The 25,624-nt window shown below is 40.6% G+C and overlaps 1 protein-coding gene across 1 annotated transcript; it reads right to left on the reverse strand.

The window, feature by feature from the left end:
• Positions 1–651: 651 nt before the first annotated feature.
• Positions 652–24,181, reverse strand: cfap57 (cilia and flagella associated protein 57). The gene is made up of 22 exons (XM_077208345.1): positions 23,895–24,181; positions 22,885–23,195; positions 21,342–21,592; positions 19,775–19,937; positions 19,535–19,687; positions 18,902–19,041; positions 17,486–17,651; positions 17,250–17,363; positions 10,488–10,700; positions 8,540–8,713; positions 8,280–8,441; positions 7,804–7,959; positions 7,377–7,470; positions 5,931–6,121; positions 4,982–5,155; positions 4,709–4,867; positions 3,351–3,494; positions 2,883–2,999; positions 2,065–2,199; positions 1,835–1,978; positions 1,425–1,536; positions 652–1,246 (listed from the first exon to the last, which is right to left on the reverse strand). Exons 1-22 carry the CDS (start codon positions 24,049–24,051, stop codon positions 1,086–1,088), a joined length of 3,591 nt encoding a protein of 1,196 aa, XP_077064460.1. The 5' UTR covers positions 24,052–24,181; the 3' UTR covers positions 652–1,085.
• Between the last annotated feature and the right edge of the window lie 1,443 nt (positions 24,182–25,624).

Here is a 25,624-nt window from a genome sequence, read left to right on the forward strand (position 1 = left end):
TCACCGTTATATGCGCCTGCCTCGGGACCCGTCATATTTATATGTAACATTCAGATTATGGAAAAAAATGTGGGTTACTAAACTTACTGTGTTCATTTATTAGAGTTCAATTACATTTTCCACTGGTGACTCTGTACGAAAAAAATCATGCCCAGCAGCAAGGAACAGAGATAAGCAGTATTAGAGATGTTTCAGAAATATGTTTGTATTTGTTTTTGTAATAAAAATTTGGGTTGTTGAAATTACCATGTTAATGTTGTCAAGATTCATTGTGGCGACCAAAAAAGATGGCGACTCAAAAAGGCATGTAAATGGAGAGAGTCATATGCATAGAAATAAGAAATAACTAAAGTGTAACTAAATTTACCGTGTTCATTCATCGCTGTTCAGTGATATTTTCCACTGCGGTGACTCAGACAGTAACGTTAACGTACACGCACAGCAAGGAACAGAGAAAATCATTATTAGAGATGTTTCAGAAACATGCTTTTGTGATATTAACCATAAGTTAGTGATATCTGTTATAGTGATTAGCTTCATGGGAAGACATATCTTGTTCGTCTCGTACACAAGATCTAAAGACTTCAACAGTGCTTCGACCATAAAGATATCCTTGCTTCACAAAGCGCCAGATAAAACAGAATCGACGAATTTCTGTCATTTTCCACGTCAGTTTATTACTTTTAAAGCTTACCATATAAAAATATTCAGGCTGAATGTTTGGAAACACAAGAGGCCAGCAGAGCATCACTGAAAAATAAAAGACCTTTAAAGTCCAAAACATTTTAATTAATAATAAATGAGTTTCTAATATGCATTTTTAAATTACACGAGAAGCTATTCTATTGATGGATGATCATTTAGAAATTGCTCTGCGTTCTGTGTATTTGTTCAAATTATTCTCATAAACCTCATTCATACAGCTTATACACGGAATTCATAGAGTAGCCTACAATTAACAAACCCGAAGTTGAACATATCTGTTTATTTAAATCTGTTTTTTCTTGTGTTCTCCGTCGTTTCATAAATTAACACCCATATGACATTGATTCACTATATTCAGGCATGGAGAACAAGAAGCACATTCAGTTGGCAAGCGGCGGTAATTTTGTTCTGGATGTGGGTGTCTGGCCGAGAATCTCCTGCTTGAGTCTATGGATCTCCAGTCGCTGAAACTGGATGATCTTCTCTGTTTCTTCAAAACTTTGCTCCGTCATCAAGCCAGCCCTCCCTTCTGAAGCTGCACCTGAAGCATGACAGAAAAAAGGCAGCTGAGCACCTCCAACATGAACATCTGAGATGGTCCATTATTATCCAGTGGCATTTTGTTTCAATCCTGAAAGGTTAACATTTGTAAATATGTAAAAAAATAAAAAATAAAAAACACACACTAAAACCATCCATTTCAAGTCAACATGGGTCACCTCTTGTGTTAGCAGAGCCCTTGATGTTCTTGTTGAAGTTGTGCAGCTGCGTTCGGACTGTGCGCAGTTCCTGACGCAGATCATTGATCTCTTTCATTAGAACTACGTTGTCCTGGACAAAAATGGCAGATGTGAGAACTTTCACACAAACAGAAACAGTGACTTAAGGAAAATCCGGCCCACATCTGGTACACAAGGAATCCATCACATGTACCAGATGTGGGCCGGAACTGGGCCAACACTATGTTGCTGTCTGGGATTGTATTTCTATAGGTAGATGTGGATCAGCATTACTGACGTAACCTGCCAGAACTAACGCTACGCTTGATTTCTACATGCACATGTCCGATTTAGGCTAAAGATGCTCATTTCCAGACTATTTGCACTCTGTCATTTTTTGTTCCTCTCACCTTCATGAGCTTCGTATTGTTGGCCTGGAAGACGTTTGCATCTCTGCTAATCTGTTTCTTCATAGTAGTGATAATCTTCTCATAGTGCTCCCTCTGTCTGCTGTTTTCCCTCTGCATATCTGTGTGCACTGCCACTTTCTCCACCTACAGACAAACACCACACTAGCTCGCTTCATTGGAGGTCAAGACAGACCGAAATATGAATAATAACCCCAATGTCTTGAGCTTACCACATCTGAAGGCTTAACGTAACATTTATAGAGCTCTCGAATGTTGTCCTTCAGTCTTTTTGGGTCCTGAATGCATTCCACACATGTGTGAAGGTCAGCTTTAAATCTCTGTACCAGAACTCCAAAGTCCTGCACCTGGAGAAGACAGAAAACAGCCATTTATTGGTTATTGGCAATAGCATGAGAATAATTTCAGGCAGGGGTGTAAAACTAAAGAGTACATAAAAATGTATCTAAAAGTATGGATAATACCCAATACCTAACCTTAACAACTACCTTACTAACTATTAATAAGCAGTAATAAGGAATTTGTTGAGGCAAAAGTTAATAGTTAGTTAAAAACACTGATTTAATTGTCATTCACAATGTAGTAGGCAGTTACAACTGACCAATCAATTTTGATGTTATTCAAAAAAGAGTCAAATCTCAAAATACCATTGCAAAAATATATGAGTGCTTTCAAGTCAAAATAAAACTAAGGAGTAGGTTTAATTTTTTCTTTGCAAATTTAATTAAGCAACGCATTCAGATTAAATTGCACTGGAATAAAGTACAAACCTCCAAAATAATACTTAAGTATAGTAATCAAGTAAAATACCCAAGTGTTTTACATAATTGATAATGTTCTTAATAAATGATTGCATACCTAATGTATTAATAAGTCTGTAAAAATACTTATTTTATAATTCTTTTATAATTTATGACTTTTATTATATATATATTATATATATTCATATATATTAAAGGAAATATTAAATATAGACAGTGGGTTCTAAATTTAAGGAACAGTTAGTTCACAGTACAAACAAAGTACTAACCTTCTTAATTTCTTTGTGTATTTCTTTGTCTTTGGTTTTCAATTTTAAGTTCAGTTCATCAATTTTCAGTTCCAGTTCTGTGTTCGTCTTATGGAACACCTTCAACTCTCCCTCCATCTGGAACACACACACAAACATCTTTTATCACACGGTGTCCATAACAATAACCTGGTTTCTATAAAATGATTGTTTTTATTTACATCTGACAATGTATTCTTGATACCACTTTATTTTGATAGTCCTCTTTGGACATACTACTAACTATAAGTAAGTTTGCAAGTACACGTCAACTTTTTCTACTAACCCAAACCCTAACAGTCTAGTGATAGTTAGTTGACATGCAGTTGCAAATTAATGAGAGTTAGTTGACATGTAGTTGCAAAGTCACTTATAGTTGTGTATGGCTCAGGCAGAAAGAGCTGAATAAAACATGACCGGTTGAATGAAGGGATGAGACATGTAAAACACCTCTTGTATCTGCTCCTTCAGCTCTTCAATTTGATTCTCTTTGGATTCACTCTCCTCCTCCTTAAATTCAGCCCTGTGCTTCATCACTTCGAGTGCTTTGTTAAATGTGCTATTCTTCTCATTCAGATCATATATGCTCTTTTCCTGTTGAGATAAAGCAGATATTCCTTTCATGTACAGTCCCTTGGAGTCAGATGGCATGAATACAATACTAAATCCGTTTTTGTCAATATTAATTAACCTAATAGAGGCTCTGTGATTGATTTTCTTAATCCATAATCCATTTATTTATCAACCAAGTTTACTTCAAATGAACATCTTTCACTCATTCATCCTTTTATCTTCTCTTATCTTGATTATTGTAATGCTATGTACACTGGCTTGGTTCTATAGCAAAGTTACAATTGATACAAAATGCAGCAACCAGAGTACTACTGAACTTAAAACGGAGAGAGCATATTACATCGGTTTTAATGGAAATGCATTAGTAACCAGTTCATCAAAGGAATGACTTTAAGGTTATTTTTATTGGTTATAAAACACTGCATTTCTGGCATCTTTATACATTTCAGACTGTCTGTCGAGACACGTTCCAATTCGTAGTTTCATAAACGCACTAATCATAAACAATCTGGTGGTACTTCTTTTAGCCACTGTGCTCCAAAAATGCGGAATTGCCTACCAAATGAAGTGAATACTAGCATTGATATTTTTAAAAGACGGGTTAAGAAATATCAAGTTGCTTATCAGTATAGCAATATTTTACCTTCTGATTCACTTGTAGTTTAAAAGAAAAAAGTTTTATCTATATTCATTTATATTGATATTGAGGTGAAATTATATGGCCAATTTTTATGCTTGTGTAGCACTTTGAGCTGCATTCCATGTATGAAAGTGCTATACAAATTAATGTCTGTATTAATAATAAAGATGATAGATCCATTTTTTGGAGTGGTTTCTATGACTTTGGAAGGTGCGAAATTAGCAATTTGTAATCAGTCTTCAACTGCTTAGAAAGGCAAATGTTGTTTACGGAACAGGGATAAAAAGTGACAAGAGAGTTAATGTGAATTTTAGTTCTAATCAAACTCGACCGTTAGTCACATGATTTCTACAGGATTGCGTCTGATAGCGGTGGAACAAAGTGCTGCTCCTCTTGAATATTAATCATCAAATATGGACGAGGAGAGACTGATTGTAGACGCATGATTTGTGATTGTGTCCTGTCAATCAGAATGATCAACGTCAGCATAGAAAGACAAATTGCTTATTACAATATGAAAAGAGCATTATGTAAATAAAACTGACTTGACTTGCTTTTCCTCATGTCATTATGCACAGGGTTCATGTGTGCTCACCTTGTCCTGCATAATTCCATCTTTATTACGAATTTCGGCCTTCAGCCCAGTGATGTCTTTCTCCAGTGATTTGATCACCGACTGTAGCTTCTGCACTTCCTGCTTCAGCTTCTCGATCTCCAAGTTCCTGTTATCAATTTCCATCTGCAGGCCATGAAACTATACAACACAACCCAACCTACATAAGATTCAGCTCACTGCATATACAGTATGTCATCTTATATACACTGTACTTTGCAGGATTGAACTCAAAACCGAATTATAGTCACTCACCGACTTTGTTGTGGTATCTAATTCCACTTTGAGCATAGTGTTGGCCTTTTTTTCTTCCCCAAGAGCTTGCTCGTATTTCATGCGAATATCATGGATTTCGATATCTGTGTCCACCTCCTCTTGCTTTATGTATTCCTTGAATTCCCGAACCTGCTTCTGGGATTCATCCTGCAACTTCAAGGTGGAAAGAAAAGGGCAAGGTTAGCAAATTTCAATATGCTCCTCACACAACCGTAGAACTTCATAAGACTTATATAACGACAATCACATTAATATGGATCATATGGTGTGTTTTTTTGGAGGTTGACAGCCAAAGACTGAATAATTAAATTATTAAACATACAGTAGTGGTCAAAAGTGATGTCCAGAGGGGACTTTTTTTTATATTACCCAACAAGTTTGATTAAACCATCAAAATATGGGGGAATATTTTATATATATTTTCTAATATTTTAAATATCAGTGAAGAACAAAACACTAAAATTGGGTAAGATATTTATCTGACTAAGTTATTTAGTCAGCAACAGGTTTTATTTTACTATGCAAACAAAAAAATGCATAGAAAAACAAAAAGCTCACAGGACAAAGCATACATTGACTACAACATAATCAACAGCCTGGCCAAAAATTATGTCCACACAATTTGGCATGTTTCATTGCGTTATCATAAATAAAACGACACATTTTTGATAATATTTGAATGAAGGGTGAATATGTCATTTTTCCTAGGCCGGACATCACTTTTGGCCATTACTGTATCTCCTTTTGTGCTTCACATGGTTTGCTGGTCACCAGCATGGGAAACAGTTTAGCTTGAGAACAGAATGAGTATGTTGGTCCACCAGCACTATAATAGCTGTAACCAGCATAAACCAGCCTGGACCAACATGGAATTCATGCTGGGTTTTTCAGCAGAGAATGTGGCTTAAGTGTTGGTAGTTGCCTTTACCTGTTTCAACAGCATCATCTTCTCCTCCAGGGTGGCCTCATAAGACTGCATCATCTCCTCCAGGGCTCGGGTCTTGCTCTCCTCCATGCTGTGCAGCTGCTGTTCACATTCCTGCTGAACGTTATGAAGCTTCAGTTGTAGCTCCTGGTATTTCTCATATTCCAGCATGAGCTTCTGGTTATTGGTTGACTCTGTGAAAAGCAGCTTCAGTTAGCCTGGATAACTCTGAGAGGGGAACTGGCTGCTTCTGAAGATAGTAAACTGGTTTACATTACAAGCACAATAATAGCATCATTATTTTAATTCAGTCTTGTTTAAGTTGTCATGAGCTTGTCGATAAAACATTATACATAGGAATCTTCCAAAAAGTTTTAGACCTACACATACCAACATAAATACTAACAAAAAAAGACTAGAAATTATTAATAAACCAAACAATGAATAGAAGAGTAGAAGCCTAATTCATTTAAAGTCAGAAAATATATACTCTTAAGAAAACATGTCCTGCAAGGAAGAACAAAGAATATGCCTTGATTATTCATTCACTATCAGTTCGTAAAGCTCTTGGATTCTTTATTATTACTATTTTTCAATTTTAGAAGAACAGTGTGTCAAGTCATTAAAACTATGAAAAAAATACAAATGGAAAAAAACATTTAACAAAGGGAAAGTATCTTATATCAGCCTCAAGATGCCTTCAAATGATTTAAAATAAGACAAACCACTCTTAAAATGTATACAAAAATGTATAAAAAACGAATAAAGAATATCAGTGAGGGCAGCAAATCATTCTCCTCTCCGCCATGTTTATGGCCTGTCCATCTCGGAAACTTGAGTAACAAAATTTTCCTGAGTTTCCCAGTGGTAAATAAGACTTGAGAGGGCATTCATGTCAATTTTTTAACAAGGAGTTAATTTTTAACTCATATTTACAATAATTCCGCTATCACGTGAAGGCAGCAAAGCTAAAACAACAAAAAAATGAAGACATACTTCTTATTTTACTTTGTTGCCATGGTTTTGGGAAACCTATTGACTGTATGAATAGCAGAATATTGCTATTTGTGCATACATATTTTTTACATTGATTTACATTAAAAACACAGACAGCAGCAGGAATATTAGGTTGCTTTCACTTTAAGAGCGAATGCATGAATCTGATATACTGTTACACATTCATTTTATTCCTCAACTGTTTTCATTCATTTAAGGCATAACTGACTATGTTTACAAGGATACTTGAAATTTGAACAATTTAGTTTGAACATGTCTGTTCAAACGCAAGAAGACGTGAAAGAGATCTCAATTCACTATTCTCACGCTGTCTGAACCTACATGGGGGACCTTCGAATACGTCTTGAACAATGTTGAGATCCACTGCTGTATCTGGTAGTGTAAACGTTTATCATTAAGATTGTAAAAATTAATGAAACACGTTTTGTTTACCCATGTCCAGCAGCTCTTTATCATGTTTCTCTAAGATTGCTGACAGAGCTTTAACATGGGCTGCTTGCTGTTTCTCTTTTTCTGTCTTCAGGACCTGTAATAGAAAAGTAACTTTATAAGTTTAAGAGTTTAAAAGGAAAGTTCACCCTTGTCATCATTTACTCACCCTCATGTTGTTTTGTTCTAATGAACACAAAAGAAGATATTTGAAAGAATGTTGGTAACCGGACATTTGACGGCATCCATTGTATTTTTTGGGTTACCAACATTCTTTAAAATAACTTTCGTTTGTGTTCAACAGAGGAAAGAAACTAATTCAGGTTTGGAAAAACATGAAGGTGAGACAAAATTTTTAGATGAACTATTCCTTTGATAAGCCATTTGTGTTATGAAATAGAAATATAATTTTGGGTCTCTTGAAACTGACCTCTTTCTCAGCATTTAGTAAACTGATCTGTTGGAGACATTTTTCAGTGAGTTCATTGATCGTCTCCCTGTAGGTCATTTCCTTGAGGCTGAGCTGATGCTTGATATCCTCCTGGAGCTCATCCACTGTTGTGTTCAGATCCAAAATCAATTTATTCTGCAAGATGGTCCAACATGTTCATTTTGCCATTTAGCTTCACCATATCAATGACATTTCAAAATATTTCCTAAACTTTCTCTTAAATGCCCTGTTTTATGCAGCATTGAGATGGTTCAAGAACACATTTACTGATTTGAAGACCTAAAAACCTGAGCTTAATGTATTTTTTTTTTCATTTAAGCATAATCAATGCTATTTTACATCAAAAAAGTATTACAGATTTTTTGCAAAAAATACAAACGACCAGCACAAGGGAAAATAATGGCCAACATAAAAATGAAATGATCAACACAAGGGAAAATATTTCCTCAGGTTACCTTTTCTTCAAGGTCTGATTTGGTGACGAGGATCTCTTCTGCGTATATTAATTCCTTCTCTCTTTTCAGCCCTTGTCCCTCTTTATCAATGATTTTCCAAATGAAAAGACAACCGTCTTCTGAGACTGTTAGAAGGAACTGGTCATCAAAAGTGATAATCATCTACGGACAAAAGATAAAAGCATTAATGAAAAACATCCTTGACTTCTGACTAGGAGCTCAAAGGAAACTTAATTCCAATGAATTTTAGCAGTGCAAACCTTAGTGACAGGTCCAGCATGGGCTTGGTACTCTAGCCAGGCATTCTGGATGGGTAGAGGGTATTTGATGGCCCTCACCGTCCCAGTGGAGGTTCCAATGAAGAGCGCTCGTCCTGAACGAGACATAGCAACAGTGGTGCAAACCACATCGCCTGAAGGTACTTCCTTAAGGATCTGCAGCAAAAACATTAACACACAGTTTTATTTTGAGGGATCATTGATGGTTTTCGTTTAATCCAAAAGATTCTGCGGCACAATTGTTCACAAGAAATGCGACAACCATTTCACTCGACTGATGTCAAACCTGGTGCAATGCGCTGTGAGGTGCTATATTTAAAGGGGCACTATGCAGGATTTTCAAAAATAATGAGGTATAGAAAAATAATGCCTCTCAATCATTACTTATGGTTTACTACCGTCTGTGAGGAGGGGCCAAATTTGAATGTTGAGTTTATAAACAGTAACTGAAAATCATGCATAGTGCACCTTTAAATATGCAATTTCTGGTTAATTTGAGCTTTTTCCTCACATAAAGCTATTGTAAAGCAATTGGTCCGTCCTCCCAAATTAATTGGGCAATTGGAACTAAAAACAGGGCTATGCTCCTTTGTAAATATTTGTATTGGTGTTGAGCTTGACAGCTGACACTTAAGAATCTGTCACACTCCCCAATTCGTCGATTGATGGTTAAAGCAGGGATATGTTCCCTGGCAGATATCTCAATAAGTACAGAGCTAGACATGTGGAACTGACATATTTAAGTTGCAAAAAGTGGCCTACTCACTCCCCTGTTAGCCTCCTCAAATTTCCAGATTAAGGCTTTAAGCAGGTTTACATGCTCCCCTCTCAAGGGTTGGTCGCAGTGTACTCAATTTCATTGTAGAGCTTGGCAGATGAGAACTCAGGTGGTCAAAGTCAAAAGAAGTGGGCCACTTTCTCATCTGTCCCAATCCCCAATTTATCCTATTGGGGATTAAAGCAGGGTCATGCTAATTTGTCAAAATGTCCATGAGTGTAGAGCTTGATAGATAAAAGCTGGTGTGGATTAAACTGCAGTAGGACTAGCAGATAGGTCAATACCTATCTATCTTATATCTACCTTCAACCTTGGACTATGTCCTATCTATGTCCACTATGACTATGCCTTAAAGCATAACTATATGCTCCCCTCTGAAGGTTCGAATATGGTATACTCTTCTGCAATGTGAGCTGGGCAAATGAAAGTCAAAGTGGTTTAGTTGCAAGAAACGCCCAGTCTCTCATCTCTCACCCTTCCCCATTTATCAGAATAGGGTTAAGCAGGGTTAGGGCTGGTTCACACAGAATCAACAGCAAAAACACGCAGGTCAGTTGAACGGAAAAAAGTGCAAGGTCTAGAAATGCGTTTTTTAAAAGTTGGACTTCTTTTAACTTGAGCGCCGCCTTTTTAAGGACGCCTCGGACTGGTCTAATGCAAAAATTCTCATTTCAGAAACAGTTGTGCATGGAAGCTTTTTCCTAGTGCCTATAACACTGAGATTTCTTGGTAGCAAGACTAGAGAGTCACAGGAATGCGTCCTATTGGGTACTAATGCTTATGTTTAACTCTTGGTCAAGGCCAATTAAGTTCTTCAGTGCTGGGCCTGACAAGATTGTGCTTGGTGATCAACAACTGATGCAGCATGAGTTCCCTCGAAAGTGAACATCTTAGGGTTACATATGTAACCCCGGTTCCCTGAGAAGGGAACAAGATGCCATGCATCAAGCATGCCTGCACATCTTCCCTCAGACAATTCATATCTCGTTCACTTCACATAATAAATAAATTCCAATATATACTCAAAACCGGTTGAAAAAAAACCCTGGATTTAAAGGACTACATTATACTGAATCAAGTCCTGTAATACAGTAAAAAAAAGTTGTTTTGAGATGTCAAATGAGACTTTTGAGACTGCATTCATGTGCCCACCTGACAGTCTTGGATTTCCTTTAAAGTGCAGTCTGTCCCGACAGCAAAGAATGTCTTTGCATCAGGGGATATGGTAACCCCTGTGTAGCTGCAGGTCTTGAGCACGCTGTCGGACTCTCGGGTACCGCTGAAAGTATTCCACTCGTACACCGCCCCGTCCATGCCACACGACACAAGACGACTGTCATCTGCACTGAACGCTATGGCCCGCACCTAAGGCACAATAATATGGACTGTAACACTGTTTAAAGAGCCACGTTTTAATAAGGCAACACTATATCTGTGGATTTCCTCCTTCAAAATATCATATTCCACATAAGAAAGAAATACACATATGATTGGAACAACATGAGGAATAGTAACTGCCCTAGTAAAAAATAAATATACCAAAATGTATTTATGAAAAACATTTATTTTATGCTAAGTATACTACAAATACAATTACATATTACTTAATATAAATACCCTGCAGTAGTACTTTTTTAGTATACTAAACGGATATACTTAAAGTCTGCTAAAAACGTCTCGGTTACGTATGTAACTCTCGTTCCCTGAGTAGGGAACGGAGACGTTACGTCGGATGACGACGAATGGGGTTTCGCTTAGAAAGCCTATCAACTTCGAGTATTACAAAACGAGCCAATGGCAAAGAAATGCCATGGGTTACGCATGCCCTGCGTAAATCTGAGATCCCTGTCGTGAGACTGGCACGGACGAAGGACTCCTATTTAGCACAGGAATACCAAGGTACACTGGGGAGCATATCCCAAAGTTTAGGGGAAATATGCAATTACTGCCAACAAAGAGGGGGGGGACTTAGAGAATACACATATGACCCGAAGGAGACATATGGAGAACACTGGGGTGTCCAGCCGCAGGTGGAATATTTCAACCCCAGGGGTGGCAAGGTGGCTTGCCAAGGGAAAGACACACGCTCAGAGAGGCTTACAGTGGAAATACACATGTGGGGGTCGCTCAGAGGAGGGACCATGCACACGGGAGGCACCTAGCCGACGCACAGGCAATAGACACTGGCGCCAACGTCAGGAGTGCTGGAGGAACTCAGGGCTTTTCGGGGAAGCTCACCTGAGGAGAATATCGCACGTGTCCAGTCCGTGGAGTGGAATGGCGAGCAAGCGAAGACACCTGAGCGGGTCCAGTACTAGCTGGTTGAAGCGAGTACATGAGAGGACACTGGCTCCACTCAGATATTGTAGAATCTGGCGAATGTGTTAGGTGTCGCCCAGCCTGCAGCTCTGCAGATGTCTGTTAGCGAGGCGCCATGCGCTAGAGCCCAAGAGGATGCCACACTCCGGGTGGAGTGGGCGGTCACACCAAGGGGGCACGGTCGACCTTGCTGCTGGTATGCCAAGGCAATGGCGTCCACTATCCAGTGAGACAACCTTTGCTTGGAGAGAGCCTTTCCCTTCAGCTTCCCACCATAACAGACAAAGAGCTGGTCTGAGGTCCTGAAACACTGCGTCCTGTCTACATAGGCGCGGAGGGCGCGTACTGGACAGAGCAGTGCCAAGGCTGGGTCTGCCTCCTCCGGGGGCAGCGCTTGCAGGTTCACCACCTGGTCCCGGAAGGGAGTGGTAGGAACCTTGGGCACATATCCAGGCCGGGGTCTCAGGATCACGTGAGAGTAAGCCGGCCCAAATTCCAGGCACGCTTCGTCAACGGAGAATGCATGCAAGTCCCCCACCCTCTTGATGGAGGCCAATGCAACCAGGAGCGCTGTCTTCATAGACAGGAACTTAAGCTCCACTGATTGCAAAGGCTCAAAGGGAGCACTCCGCAGGGCAGTTAGAACCACTGAGAGGTCCCAAGAGGGAACGAGAGGAGGACGAGGAGGATTCAGTCTCCTCGCTCCTCTCAGGAACCTGATGATCAGGTCGTGCCTTCCAACAGACTTACCTTCGACTGGGTCATGGTGTGCGGCAATAGCGGCAACATAGACTTTCAGGGTGGAGGGAGACAGCCTTCGCTCCAGCCTATCTTGAAGGAAGGAAAGCACGACACTAATCGAACATCTCCGGGGGTCTTCTTGAAGAGAAGAGCACCAGTTGACGAAGAGGTTCCACTTCAACGCGTAGACGTGTCTCGTGGACGACGCTCTAGCGGAAGTGATGGTAGCCGCCACCGTAGGTGGAAGGGTACTCAAACCTGCTTCGTCCCGTCCAGGAGCCACACGTGGAGGTTCCAAAGATCGGGACGAGGGTGCCATAGGGTGCCCCGTCCCTGAGAAAGGAGGTCCTTCCTCAGGGGAATCGGCCAGGGAGGTGCTGTCGCGAGGAGTACTAGTTCGGAGAACCAGGTCCGGGCGGGCCAGTATGGCGCGACCAGAATGACCTGCTCCTCGTCCTCCCTGACCTTGCGCAGGGTCTGCGCAAGAAGGCTCACTGGGGGAAACGCATATTTGCGGCCCCGCGGCCAGCTGTGCGCCAGTGCATCCGTGCCGAGCGTGCCCTCGGTCAGGGAATAGTACAGGGCGCAATGGGTCGAGTCGTGAGAGGCAAACAGATCTATCTGTGCGTCCCCGAACTGGTCCCAAATCAGCTGCACCGACTGGGGATGGAGTCGCCAATCTCCCGGGAGGGGCTGAAGCCGTGAGAGCTCGTCGGCTGCACAGTTCAGGGCTCCGGGGATGTAAATGGCATGAAGCGACCTCAGATGCTTCTGACTCCATATGAGGAGGTGGCGGGCGAGTTGCGACATACGGCGGGAGCGTAGACCACCTTGATGGTTGATGTACGCTACAGTGGCGGTATTGTCTGAACGGACTAGTACGTGTTGGTTCTTGAGCACGGCCCGGAAGCGGCGCAGAGCAAGACGTACGGCCAGCAACTCGAGGCAATTGATGTGCCAGAGGCGGCGGGGTCCTGTCCAGGAGCCCGCGGCAGCACGTCCATTGCACATGGCACCCCAGCCCGTGGAGGAGGCATCTGTCGTTACAACAACATGCCGCGAAGCTCGTTCCAGGGGCACTCCGGCCCGTAGAAAACTGAGGTCCGACCACGGGGTGAAGGTCTGACGGCAGGACGGAGTAACAGTTACTCGGAAGGTGCCGTGTTGCCATGCCCACCTCGGGATTCGGTCGCGAAGCCAAAGCTGAAGCTGTCTCATATGAAGCAATCCGAGCGGTGTTGCCACGGCTGCAGATGCCATATGCCCCAGGAGCCTCTGAAAGAGTTTCAGTGGAACCGCACTCTTGCCCTTGAACTGTCTCAGGCAAGTCAGCAGTGACTGCGCGCGCTCGCTCGTAAGCTGCGCGGACATGGCGACCGAGTCGATGTCCATACCGAGAAAAGAGATCCTCTGCACGGGGCAAAGTTTGCTCTTTTCCCAGTTGACCCGAAGGCCCAGACGAGCTAGGTGCCGGAGCACTAGGTCCCTGTGTTCGCATACCTGGTCTCGAGAGTGAGCTAGGATCAGCCAGTCGTCGATGTAGTTCAGGATACGAACCCCGTGTTCCCGAAGGGGAACAAGGGCTGCCTCGACGACCTTCGTGAAGACGCGAGGAGACAGGGCTAGCCCGAAAGGGAGAACCGCGTAGTGGTATGCCTGCCCCTCGAAGGCAAACCGAAGGAACGGTCTGTGTCGAGGGAGAATGGAGACATGAAAGTAGGCGTCCTTCAGGTCGATTGCTGCAAACCAATCCTGGGGCCGCACACATCCGAGAATGTGTTTGGCAGTGAGCATCTTGAACGGCAGCCTGTGAAGGGAACGGTTCAGCACACGCAGGTCCAGGATTGGTCGTAACCCACCGGTTTTCTTGGGGACAATGAAGTACGGGCTGTAGAAGCCGGTCCTCATCTCGGCCGGAGGGACGGTCTCGATCGCACCCTTCACCAGCAGGGTGGCGATCTCTGCTCTCATGATAGGGGCGTTGCCACCGACCAAAGTGGAGCGGACTCCCCTGAAGCGGGGAGGAGACCGCGCGAACTGAATCGCGTAGCCGAGCCTGATCGTCCGTGCGACCCAGCGGGACAGGAGGGGGAGCTCTAGCCAGGCTCCCAAAAACTGTACCAGCGGGGTCATACGGACCACAGACTTCCCACCGATGGTGCAGCAGGGCGGAATGACAGGCCCGGACGTGGACGGCATAGCGGCCCGGTGTGGGGGCACAGTCATTAACCGCGCCCTGACAGAGGAGACCAGGGAAGGAAGAACGTTCCACGGGGGTCTGCTCTGCCAGGGGGCTGGCGACAGAGGCGGAAGGGAGCGGCACGGTCCGGGGACGGCGCGCACTGCCAGCCGGCTCTGGGACAGAGGGGGACGAGGGGTGCACGGCTCGGAGGCGGCGCACCGTGTCGTCCGAGAACTCTGTGTGCTCAGGGATGGGAATGTTACTTCTTTCTTTAACCACATTAGGGTCCTGCCAACCCGTGGGTGAGCAGCGGGGAGTGGAGAACAAAAGATTCTCCCCCGGCCCTCCACCGGGGGAAGGAGTGGTCCTGCTACCATCTCCTGAGAAGTAATTTTCAGCATCCCTGAGCAGCCCGTCTCAGGAGCGCCGCTTGGCCCGGCGTTTAGCGGGGGGCGGGGCTGGAGAGGGCTGGGGCGCCTTCTTACGGCTTCCTCCGCGACCGGGCCTGGGTGGATGCTGCTGCTTGGGCCGGGCGGGAGGGGCGGGAGCCGCAGGAGGGCGCCCTCGGCGGCGAACAGACTGAGGGATCTGCCCGGTCGGCTGGGTGGAGGCAGCAGCGGGCCGTCGGGGCAGAATGTGCCTAATGGCCTCAGTCTGTTTCTGGGCGGTGGAGAACTGTTGGGCGAAATCCTCCACCGCACCGCCGAATAGGCCGGCCTGGGACATGGGGGAGTCGAGCAGGCGAGAGCGCTCAGCGTCCCGCATGTCAGCCAGGTTCAGCCACAAGTGTCTCTCCTGGACCACAGCTGTGGACATCACCAGACCCAGGGAGCGTGCGGTCACCTTCGTCGCCCGGAGGGCGAGGTCGGTGGCGGCGCGCAGCTCATCGAAGAGCCCTGGGTCCGTCCTACCCTCGTGCATGTCCCTTAGCATCTGCGCCTGATAGACCTGCAGAGTGGCCATGGCATGCAAAGAGGCAGCCGCCTGTCCCGCCGCTCTGTAGGACTTCGCCACTAGGGTAGACGAGAACCTACAGGCCTTGGATGGGTGCTTAGGCTCGCCGCGAGAAGAGGCACTCTGAGGACACAACTGCATCGCAACAGAGCGCTCAACCGGGGGGAGCCCAGTGTACCCACGGGCAGCTGCCCCATCGAGGGGAGGAAAGGCGGATGAAATCAACGAGCGGTCGCGGGAAGACATGGGAGTCTTCCAGGACTTCGAGATTTCATCATGCACGTCCGGGAAGAAAGGTATTGGGGCAGGCTGAGGACGGGAAGCCGCAGCTGCACCCAAAAACCAATCGTCCAGCCGCGAGCGCTCAGGACAGGGTGGAGGGTTCCACTCCAAACCAATGCTCGCGGCCGCCCGGGAAAGCATGGCCGTCATCTCTGGATCAGACTGAGCCACAGCCGTATTCACACCCGAGGGTGGCAGCTGTGCCGAGTCGTCACTTCCAGACGAATCAGACCCGCCTAGTGATGCTGCGATCGACATCGCATCTTCCTCTGGAGCGCCAAAGGACACCCGCGGGACCTCAAAGGACGGTCCCGCGATGATCCCCTGAACGCTCGCGGGTTGCAACACTGGAGAAGGTGCTGCGGGGCACGGACACATAGTCGGCGCTTTGTTCCACACAGTCACCCTCAGATCACCCTGGCCACCAGCCGAAGTAGAGCCTCTCGAGGAGGCGCTAGATGGGGGTGTGGATGAGGGGACTCTCACTCTTGCGAGATCCTTGAGTCTCGATCTAAGTGTTGCGATGGTCATGTTCCCACAGAAAGAACATGAGTCATCCACGAGCGCTGCTTTAGCGTGATCAAAGCCCAAACACACCAAGCAGCGCTCGTGCCCATCAGAGTCAGACACCAGTCGACCGCAACCAGAAGTGCATGGGCGAGGCATCTTTAAAAAGACGTGCCGCGTGCAAGCTCTTTTTGTGAGAGAAACTCAGTGCTGAAGCGCCCGCGGAGAACACACTCGCTGGCAAACCACGCTCAGATAAGCAGGAAGTGTGCACTCGCCGGGAGATCGCCGTCACACCAACACTGGAGAGTTGCTCGTCTCGTAAGAAGCTGACAATCAGAGATAGCTTAAGGAGTGAAGAATTACACTTGGCTCCGAAGCGAAAACATATCTGCCTGTTGCTGGCGTCCTCCTTTTATACCCACGAGGTGGGGCGGAGTTACGTCATGCAAATTCCGCAGACCCATGGCATTTCTTTGCCATTGGCTCGTTTTGTAATACTCGAAGTTGATAGGCTTTCTAAGCGAAACCCCATTCGTCGTCATCCGACGTAACTCGGAGTGACAACGAAAGGGAACTAATTTTAATCGGATGTTATCCTTTAGTTAACCAGAAATAGTGCTGTGGTATTACTTAAGTTTATTTGATTGTGCTAAAGTGGAACTATTGGATACATACCATCCTTACTAATGCTGATATTAGAAATGTGCATTGTGCAATAAAGAAGTACTCCAAATAAAGTTTCATTATAATATTTATAAAAGTTAGTTTCAAGCGATATGTCAGTAAATATGTTAATGGATTTATAGTCTACTTAGTATGAAATCAATGTATTTTAAATACATTATGGTATAGTTTTTTTCCACCAGGGTGATTTCCCAGGGATAGATTTTCAAATCTAGGTGAACTATTTCTTTCAGAAAACATACTTTTTCATTGTGTCCCTTCAGATTCAGGACATCCTCAAACGTGGTAGTGGAGTAGATGTTGATCACATTTCCATTGACAGCAGCGAACAAGTGGCCCCCATTGCTGAACACACACTGGGAACAAATGCCATTGGAGAACTAATATATATTACTCTGAGAAAAATGAGAACAATGCTTACTTTCTATACACGAATGAAGAGCTAATCGCAAATTTGAACGGATATGCAGAGACGCACCTCACGGCAACTGCGTACAGTGAACTCCTTCAAAGTCCTGATGTCATCGATGAGCAGAGTCATGAAACGGAGTTTGTCTGAGAATCCCACCAGGATGTAGAGTCCAGTGGGATGAAGAGCTACGCTGTAGGATTCCTCCTGGAACTCCTTATACATCTCTAAATCACTGGACAACAAACACTAACTCTATTGGATATATCCAACAGTATCCCTGCTAATAAAGACCTGACAGCTTAGAGCATGGAATTTAATAGCTTTTTTAATGTACTTTTTAAGGATGTCAAAGTCAAATTAAAATATTAATTAAATATGTTAAATAAATAAATAGAAATTTTAATATAAGTATAATAAGTGAAATAATATTAAATACACTAACATTCAAAAGTATTTCAGTAAGAGGTCGGTAAGACTTTAATGTTTTTGAAAGAAGATAATTATTATGCACTCAAGGCCTCATTTATTTGATCAAAAAACAGCAAAGTTGTAAAAATATTATTAGAATTTAAAATGTCTGTTTTCAATTTTAATGTATTTAAAAATGTCATTTATCTGATGGGAAGCCATTACTCCAGTCTTCAGTGTCACATGATCCTTCATAAATCAGTGCTGATTTAATGTTCTTTGATAAAAGAAAGTTTAAAAAAAACAGCATTTATTTGATATAAAAAAATTTATGTAACAATGTAAAAATCTTTACAGCCACTTTTGATCAATTAGATATATCCTTGCTGAGTGAAGAATTTCCTTTAAAGAAAGAAAGAAATCTTACTCACCCTAAATGTTGTAGTCGTGTTAATCTATTTATTTTATTCATAGCCCTTGTTTTTAACAGTAAGAAATAAAAACTGATCTGTTTTTACAAATCTAATATTCAAACGATTTCTTTTAGAATTGAGACAATATAAAAGCTAATTAATTAATTTATAAATAATGTTGACTTTATTATCCAGTATCTTTATTATATCTGTTCTCACACAGTATAATTGAGTCTTTATAGAATTTACAGAAATATACAGCTGTTTTAAAAAAAAAATATTTTAGTAATATTTTAGTAAGGGTGCATCTTATTTGGGGGTCCAAAAGTGTGAAAACCCCCTAAAATTGCATGATGAAAAGATTTGGTCAGCAATGTTTATTGAAATTTGTGGTAAGATTTACCAAGACACAATTTATACATTTATAGATGTGGATATTTTTGCAAAGTGGCCATTATCAATCATCATATTTTAATATGATAAAAATATGATCATTTGTAAATATTGCTTATACAGACTCTTACAAGAGCTTTAAGAGCCAAAATGAAAACAATGTCTCTTTAAACAAAACTATGAGACAAACAATGCTTTAAAGCTCACTGTGAGAGATAATAAAGCAGAAGGACACAACACCTTGTCTCTTTAACAAAGCTAAACATACTTGGTCTCAAAGTTCCAGATGCGCACTGAGCGGTCCAGGGAACAGGTGGCAATGAGAGGTTTGCGGATGCAGGTGGACAAACCGGTGACAATGCTGGAATGGAACGATTGAGACAGGTACTCAAAATGAGCACGATCACCCTGATAAAACAATTGGAAAAAGAGCTGAATTAGTCATGACTGGCATAATGGATAAATACATGTGTAGATCATCACTTAGATCGGCTGCTATTACGGGATGATGTGAGATTTTGGTCTTGCTTCTCACAATAGCTCTCACAGTTATAAAAAGAGCAGAAACTGATTGTTTGCTCATTTTAGAAGTGTTTGTTGAACACAAAACTACAGTGAAGATCGGCAAGGCAGACCAGGGTAAAAATTGTGAACTAAAACTATTAAAAACAAGTTTGTTCATTAAAATGTACCTGAAATGATATACCAAAAAATATACCAAAATATAAATATTAAATGATTTATTTATTATTAAAGATAAGTTTAATTTAAAGCCTAACTAAACTAAAATTGGAATAACATAAATAGTAAAATTTAACTGATTATGCGCAATACCTGCAATCCTACACCGAAATTCATGCCCTGATAACATTAAAATAACACTGAGACAAACAAACGGCACCTTTTCTAACTCAACTACGGAGAGCTGGATGCTGTAGAGCTGGCCGCGGTCTGTACTGGCGGTCAGGGTCTCTTCTGATGGACTGATGCACAGAGTGCTGATTTCCTGATGCTCTGCAGAACTGGGATCATTACTGAACAACCCTGGAGGAATCTGAGATGACAAGACGACAAAACGGTTTCAGGATCAACCAACCCGAAACACTATCCTGATCATTTGAATGGGAAAATGTCAAGGCACCTTTATGTCTTTGGTCTTCTTGTACTGGTCCTCCTCGGTTTTCTCAAACAAACACACCGTTCCTGGACCAGCGGAGCAAACGAATCCACTAGAATAACCTACAATGGCTGTCACCCGCGGCTGGGTGGAGGAGGGCTCATTCGAGTCCTGCTTTTCTGACTGACTGCAAGATAAAGTCAAGAATGGACAACATACAAAAAGTGATCCCCATTCATAGCATAATGTATGTTATTATAGGCCTACTATAGCCATTGTTTTGCTAAAACAATGTCATGAGGAGACCTGGTGGTTATAGATCATAATTAAATGTACCAGAAAGTTAAAACACTGATAATAATCAAAACAATCGGGGCTTTGTTCCTCTAAACTTGTATAAGACTGTCACATGACATCTTAATACTCAATAAATTGATGTACTCTTGTTTTTCAACTTTTGTGACATTTTGTGACACTTTTTATATGACAGATTTTGACTGCTTTATTTGGAAATTTGAACGTCACATTAAAAATGTCTTGGAAACGTATTTCACATGTTCCTAATGCCTTTTATGTATAGATTTTATTGCTTTCAATCTTAAAATAATATTTTTATATTTCATAAAAATATGATTTATAGCATGTTTAAGCACAATAAAAACAATAACAGTGTGTACATTTACTGTTTTGAAATGATTTACTGTATATAAATGTTTTAAAAAATCCTTTCATGTGGGTCATTTCCACTACAACTTTTCCCATAATATTTTCAATAAAAAGCTTAAGATGAAATACTTGTGTGTATACTATGTGTGAAGAAAATAAAGAAAAATACCACTGAACAAAATGTTTTTTCTTACCGAGGTGTACATTTGTCAAGAGATGCAAAAAGTGTAAAAATATTTAATTAAATGTATTGATACATAAAATTCTAGCTATGAAATTATCCTTAGCAAGACAAAGAAGTCATTTTGTTAAAGGAATTTTAAAAACACTATTTTCATAACCGTAATTTTCACTGTCAACCATGTTATTAACCATCAAACAATAAATTATAAAAAAAGCTTCAAATTATACTTTCTCTATAGTAAAACCTGTTTTGCACAAGAAAAAACATTGCATCAATAATTATGAGAAATTGTAAAAATTAATTTAAAAAATATTTTTATTGAATTAAAAAGGACTTTTAATATGAGAATTACCTCTAGTCTTATTACTCTGAAATGTTTTCTAACAAAATATATTCATTTTATTTGCATAAACTTTTACTTTTTTGATAAATAAATGATACATTTTTCATGCTGCAATTGTTCGTCGATAAACAGAAACAGAGTGAAATGTGAATTTTTCCTTTTTCAAACTTTTTATTTTTAAATGGTAAAAACAGTTTTAAAAGATCTAAAAAAATAAATTAAAACGATGTGTATTTTTTATGATATGTATTTTATTTTAATGTAATGTTTCAGGTTAAAAATCACCCGATAAATGACAGGATTTCTGTGAGTGTTTTAAGAGAAGAGAAGTGCCCTAGTGCCTAGTACGTGACACTGCTGATGTCATTGGCACATGACCTCACAGCTCATCCACTCACCTCTTCACCTTCTGCACAGACGCCACATTTATCTCCCAACGTAGGCGACTTGATTCAAACATCATCAGCTGACCTGTCTCTGTTCCGGCCACCACCTTCTCTGTGGATATCCAGGTGTGGCACAGGAAGTTGTGGGCGTCTGTTTTAAATGTGCTGGACTGTTTCAGGGTTTCTCCAGCATAGCGGAACATCTTGAACACCCCGTTGCCGCTCACACAGATCTGTGTGTTGTCCTGAGGGTTGAAGCTGACCTGTGAACGGGAATGGATTGATTGTGTGAGGAAAGCTTGATCATTGCAGTAATTCTGACCTGTCATCAAAATAACAGTTTACTTAATTAAATAATTCTGCATTACGGTAATGAGGATATGAAAAATAGGATGTATGTGCTTAAACATTATAATAATTTGTTATTTTTTGATGCATGAACCATCATATTTCATGTGGAAATGCCAGAAGTTTATTCCAGGGACTCCAGACCAATATTTTATTACAGTATAGTAAGCATTACTCTTTATACAATTCATATATAGCAATTGTCACGGTGGATATTTTAGTAAGTTGGTGAGTTGGTGTCGTCTAATGTGAAAGTGTTGTATGTTGTTCTATTCCTGTTCAAAATACCGATTGGATTTATTAAATATTACCTTATTGCATTAATCTTCTTCTTTGTGTGTTAATATAACTAACCCTGTGATAGTTACGTGCTTAAAAAAATAATATTTAGGTTTAAAAACAAAATTCTCATTTCAATTTAAGTTAAATTTTAGGGTTTATTTATTTCCCATTAGTCATTTTAGTGCTTCAATTTAGCATTCTTAATTTCGTTTAGTTACACTTTTTCATCTAATATTTTTATGATTTATAATATCTATATTATTTCAGGTTCAAAAAAAGGGTTTTAATATTTTTAGTTAATGCCATATCCCTGATTCATGTGATAAGATTTAGAAATCATAATTAATTTTAATATAATTAATAATATCTTGATGACAAATGTCTAACCCATCAAGAACACATGTGGGTCATATATTTCTCCCCAAAAATCTAAAGAAATAAGAAATCCTATTTTGCTTAAAGAACATGACCAATATTTTAAGGACCATATTAACTCTTTTTATTGTGACATTATTTTCATGAAAATTAACCATAATTCTCATGTAATTCAAAATATGAAATACTTTAAATAGCAATGATAAGTAATGGTAACTATTCTACGACCTTTAATTTATGGTGATTTTTAAAAAATAGTTTAGTAGTTATAGTATTAATAAAACTATATTTTAATTATATTAAATACAAAATATATATTTTTATTACAAATGACAAAATTAATTACACAAGCAAACACCCTTTGAAGTAAAATGCCCAGCATTACGGTAATGAGAATTTTGGTTGCTTAGGGTTATGTTCAACCATTAAAATAATGCCACAGGGCCAAAAACATTAATGGTCCTAAAAATAGACTTCATCTTCTTTATGGAAAATATAATGTCTTTGATTTCGGAGTGAAATATGATCGTTTGAAGTCAATCGTGTTTACCTGGTGTATGGGGCCACTGGTGCTGGTCTTCACAGTGGCCATCAGCTTCTTCTTTTCCCACATCCAGAGGAACAGAGTCCAGTCTGGCCCTCCTGCCTGACCGATCAGATACTTGGAGTCCGGAGAAAAGGCCATGCAGACAAACTCCTCCACTGGGATCTCTCCTCCAGTCAACACCTTCCTCTTCCTGTTCTGCTCGTGCTGTAGATCAAACACAGTGATGGTGGCCTTCTCTCCACATTCAGACACAGCCAGATAACGCCTGTTGGTGCAGATGGCCAAAGCCTTCATGCCCTGACTTCTCTCGGTACCTGTGCCGACACAGACAAGACAGTAGAACACAGGAAACAGATGTTGGTCACCAACATACAGTTAAAGATTACAGTTAAAGACATGTCCAGGTCAAATTTAATCATCCAATCAAAATAAAGAAACAAAATATATAAATATATTTTGCATACGATTTTAGAGGCATTAAAGCGATAGTTCACCCAGAAATGAAAATTCTGTCATCGTTTAGTCAGCCTCAAGTTGTTCCGAACCTGTATGAATTTCTTTCTTCTCCTGAACACAAAAGAAGATGTTTTGAAGAAAGCCGGAAACCAAACAGTTGATGGTATTCTATAGTATTTTTTTTCTCTCCATACTATGGAAGTCAATGGGGCCCATCAACTGTTTGGTATAACGTAGTATTCGTCAAAATATCTTATTTTATGTTCAACAGAAGAAAGAAATTCATACGGAACTACTTGAGGGAACAACCAGTTTTAATTTTGAAAAAATATCCCTTTAAGCTTATTTGTTTGTTTGTTTGTTTGTTTGTCTTGGTATAGTTATTATTTTCATGACAGTTAAACACAAATGGTTTTATCATATGATATAACGTTATGAGCCTATAGCCTTAAAATATAGGCTACAATTCATATGCCTATACTATATTACATATAAGATATAGCCTATTAAAACACGTATGAAGTATGTAAAGAATAATGTTTACTATAATAAAGTACCTGGAATAAACTTCTGGCATTTTTGGTTGATGTTATAGCGCACACAGTTGTTTCCGCACGGAAATATGATGGTTTGCTCATCAAAATACAACAAATTATTCCTCACTCCTGTCCGCAATCCGAATATATAATGAGACTGTGCCACTACTGTAGCCATCTGACAAAATTATTAGCTAACGGTTTGTAGAAAAGTAAGATTTAAGCGCGTTGTCTGGTTTGTTTGCTGTGCATCTGTATAACGCTGTAGTGTTGATTAGTTAACGTTACTAGGGTAACAACAAGCTAACGGAGTGAGAGAGAGGTTAGTCACGCCCGTTACACCGCCCACAAACTGTCTTACAGCTAACTAAAACTTTAACGGACTAAATAAATAAATAATGGTACAGTAAAATGTGCTAAAATGCTGAACTTTTAACAGCGCCACTGACATTGAGGAAGCGTCGCGTTATTTAAAAGGGAAAGGTTCACGCGTCCTAAATTGGGGATAAGGAGATCTGACGGCGTTGGTGTGGTTTGTAGTGAGAATCTGTAATGAGATTTTTTTTAAACGAATAATATAACCAATTTACTATTGCTGAAGTAGGAAGGGTTTTGTCATGTTTTAAGACGAAAAAAACGCAGCTGCAGTTCACCAATAAGACCACATGATGGCGCCCATACAAAACACGATGAAGTCGTGACGTGACAAAAAAGGTATCAAAATAATTTATTAATGGCCTGACATTGGCATCAAAGCTTTAAAATATGGACACAGTTAAAGTTCATTTAAAGTGTTTAGAGATAACAGAAAGAAAAAAAGTTTTACAGTATTGTTACATTTGAAACGTTCCTCCTATCGTTTTTTGTTAGCCTATTGGTTCAACTCCACATTTATTTATAAAGCACTTTCAAAACCATTAGAATGGACCAAAGTGTTATCCATAAATAGTAAATAACTCTAAAATACATAGAAACAAAAAATAACATCAAAACATGACACCAAGAAATCATACAACCAATCACTCACCGTTCTCAGTTGAGTTAATTTTCATCAATATTTATTTCATCGGATTTCTTAACGATGTTGTTGATGAATGTTGTTGAACATTTTTGTTAGATGTGTTAATAAACCATGTGTATTTATCATTTCTAATTAAGACACAGGATGATTTTTTGAGACACAGGATGATTTTTTGATAAAACATTGATGGCCCATGAAAGAGTGCATGATCCCAAAATGTTTTTTGTAAATAGGCAAGGCAAGTTTATTTATATAGAACATTTCATACACTATGGCAATTCAAAGTGCTTTACAGAAAGGAATTAAAATAATCACAAAATTAAAGGAAGGAAAATTACAGTTATAAAATGAATTAAAAGAGTAAAAAGATCATACATAGATAAACTTCTCATCTGGCAACTGTATTTTTCACAACTCTGTATCAAGTCGTCAAGTCATCCTCATTTATATAGCGCTTTTAACAATGTAGATTGTAGATTTTGTTTAAGGTAACAGAGATTGGTTTGGTTTTATAGTGGCTCTTGAAAAATGTTTTTTCCAGCTAAAGTTAGTTTTGAACAAACTCTCGTTCTCGCTCTCGTTGAACGTTCTCTCTAAACAGACTTTAAACGATAGACGCTGACGGCGTTCACATGCGCATTAAGAATTGATTCTATAGTTATGTGCGTTTGAATATATGTGCGCAGGTTTGTAATTCCTTACAAACCATGCCTAAACAAACTACTTGTCT

Source organism: Siphateles boraxobius, unplaced genomic scaffold (assembly GCF_051911475.1).
Source record: "Siphateles boraxobius isolate OS27281-9 unplaced genomic scaffold, OSU_SipBor_1 1, whole genome shotgun sequence".
NCBI classification, from domain to species: Eukaryota; Metazoa; Chordata; class Actinopteri; order Cypriniformes; family Leuciscidae; genus Siphateles; species Siphateles boraxobius.

Coding starts and splice junctions, on each gene's coding strand:
- cfap57 (XM_077208345.1), bottom strand. CDS start 24,051: ATGGCTACAGTAGTGGCACAGTCTCATTATATATTCGGATTGCGGACA. Junction 19,938..21,341: donor TCTGTGCAGAAGGTGAAGAG/GTGAGTGGATGA, acceptor TTTATCTTGCAG/TCAGTCAGAAAAGCAGGACT. Junction 1,537..1,834: donor ACAATACGAAGCTCATGAAG/GTGAGAGGAACA, acceptor ATTTTTGTCCAG/GACAACGTAGTTCTAATGAA.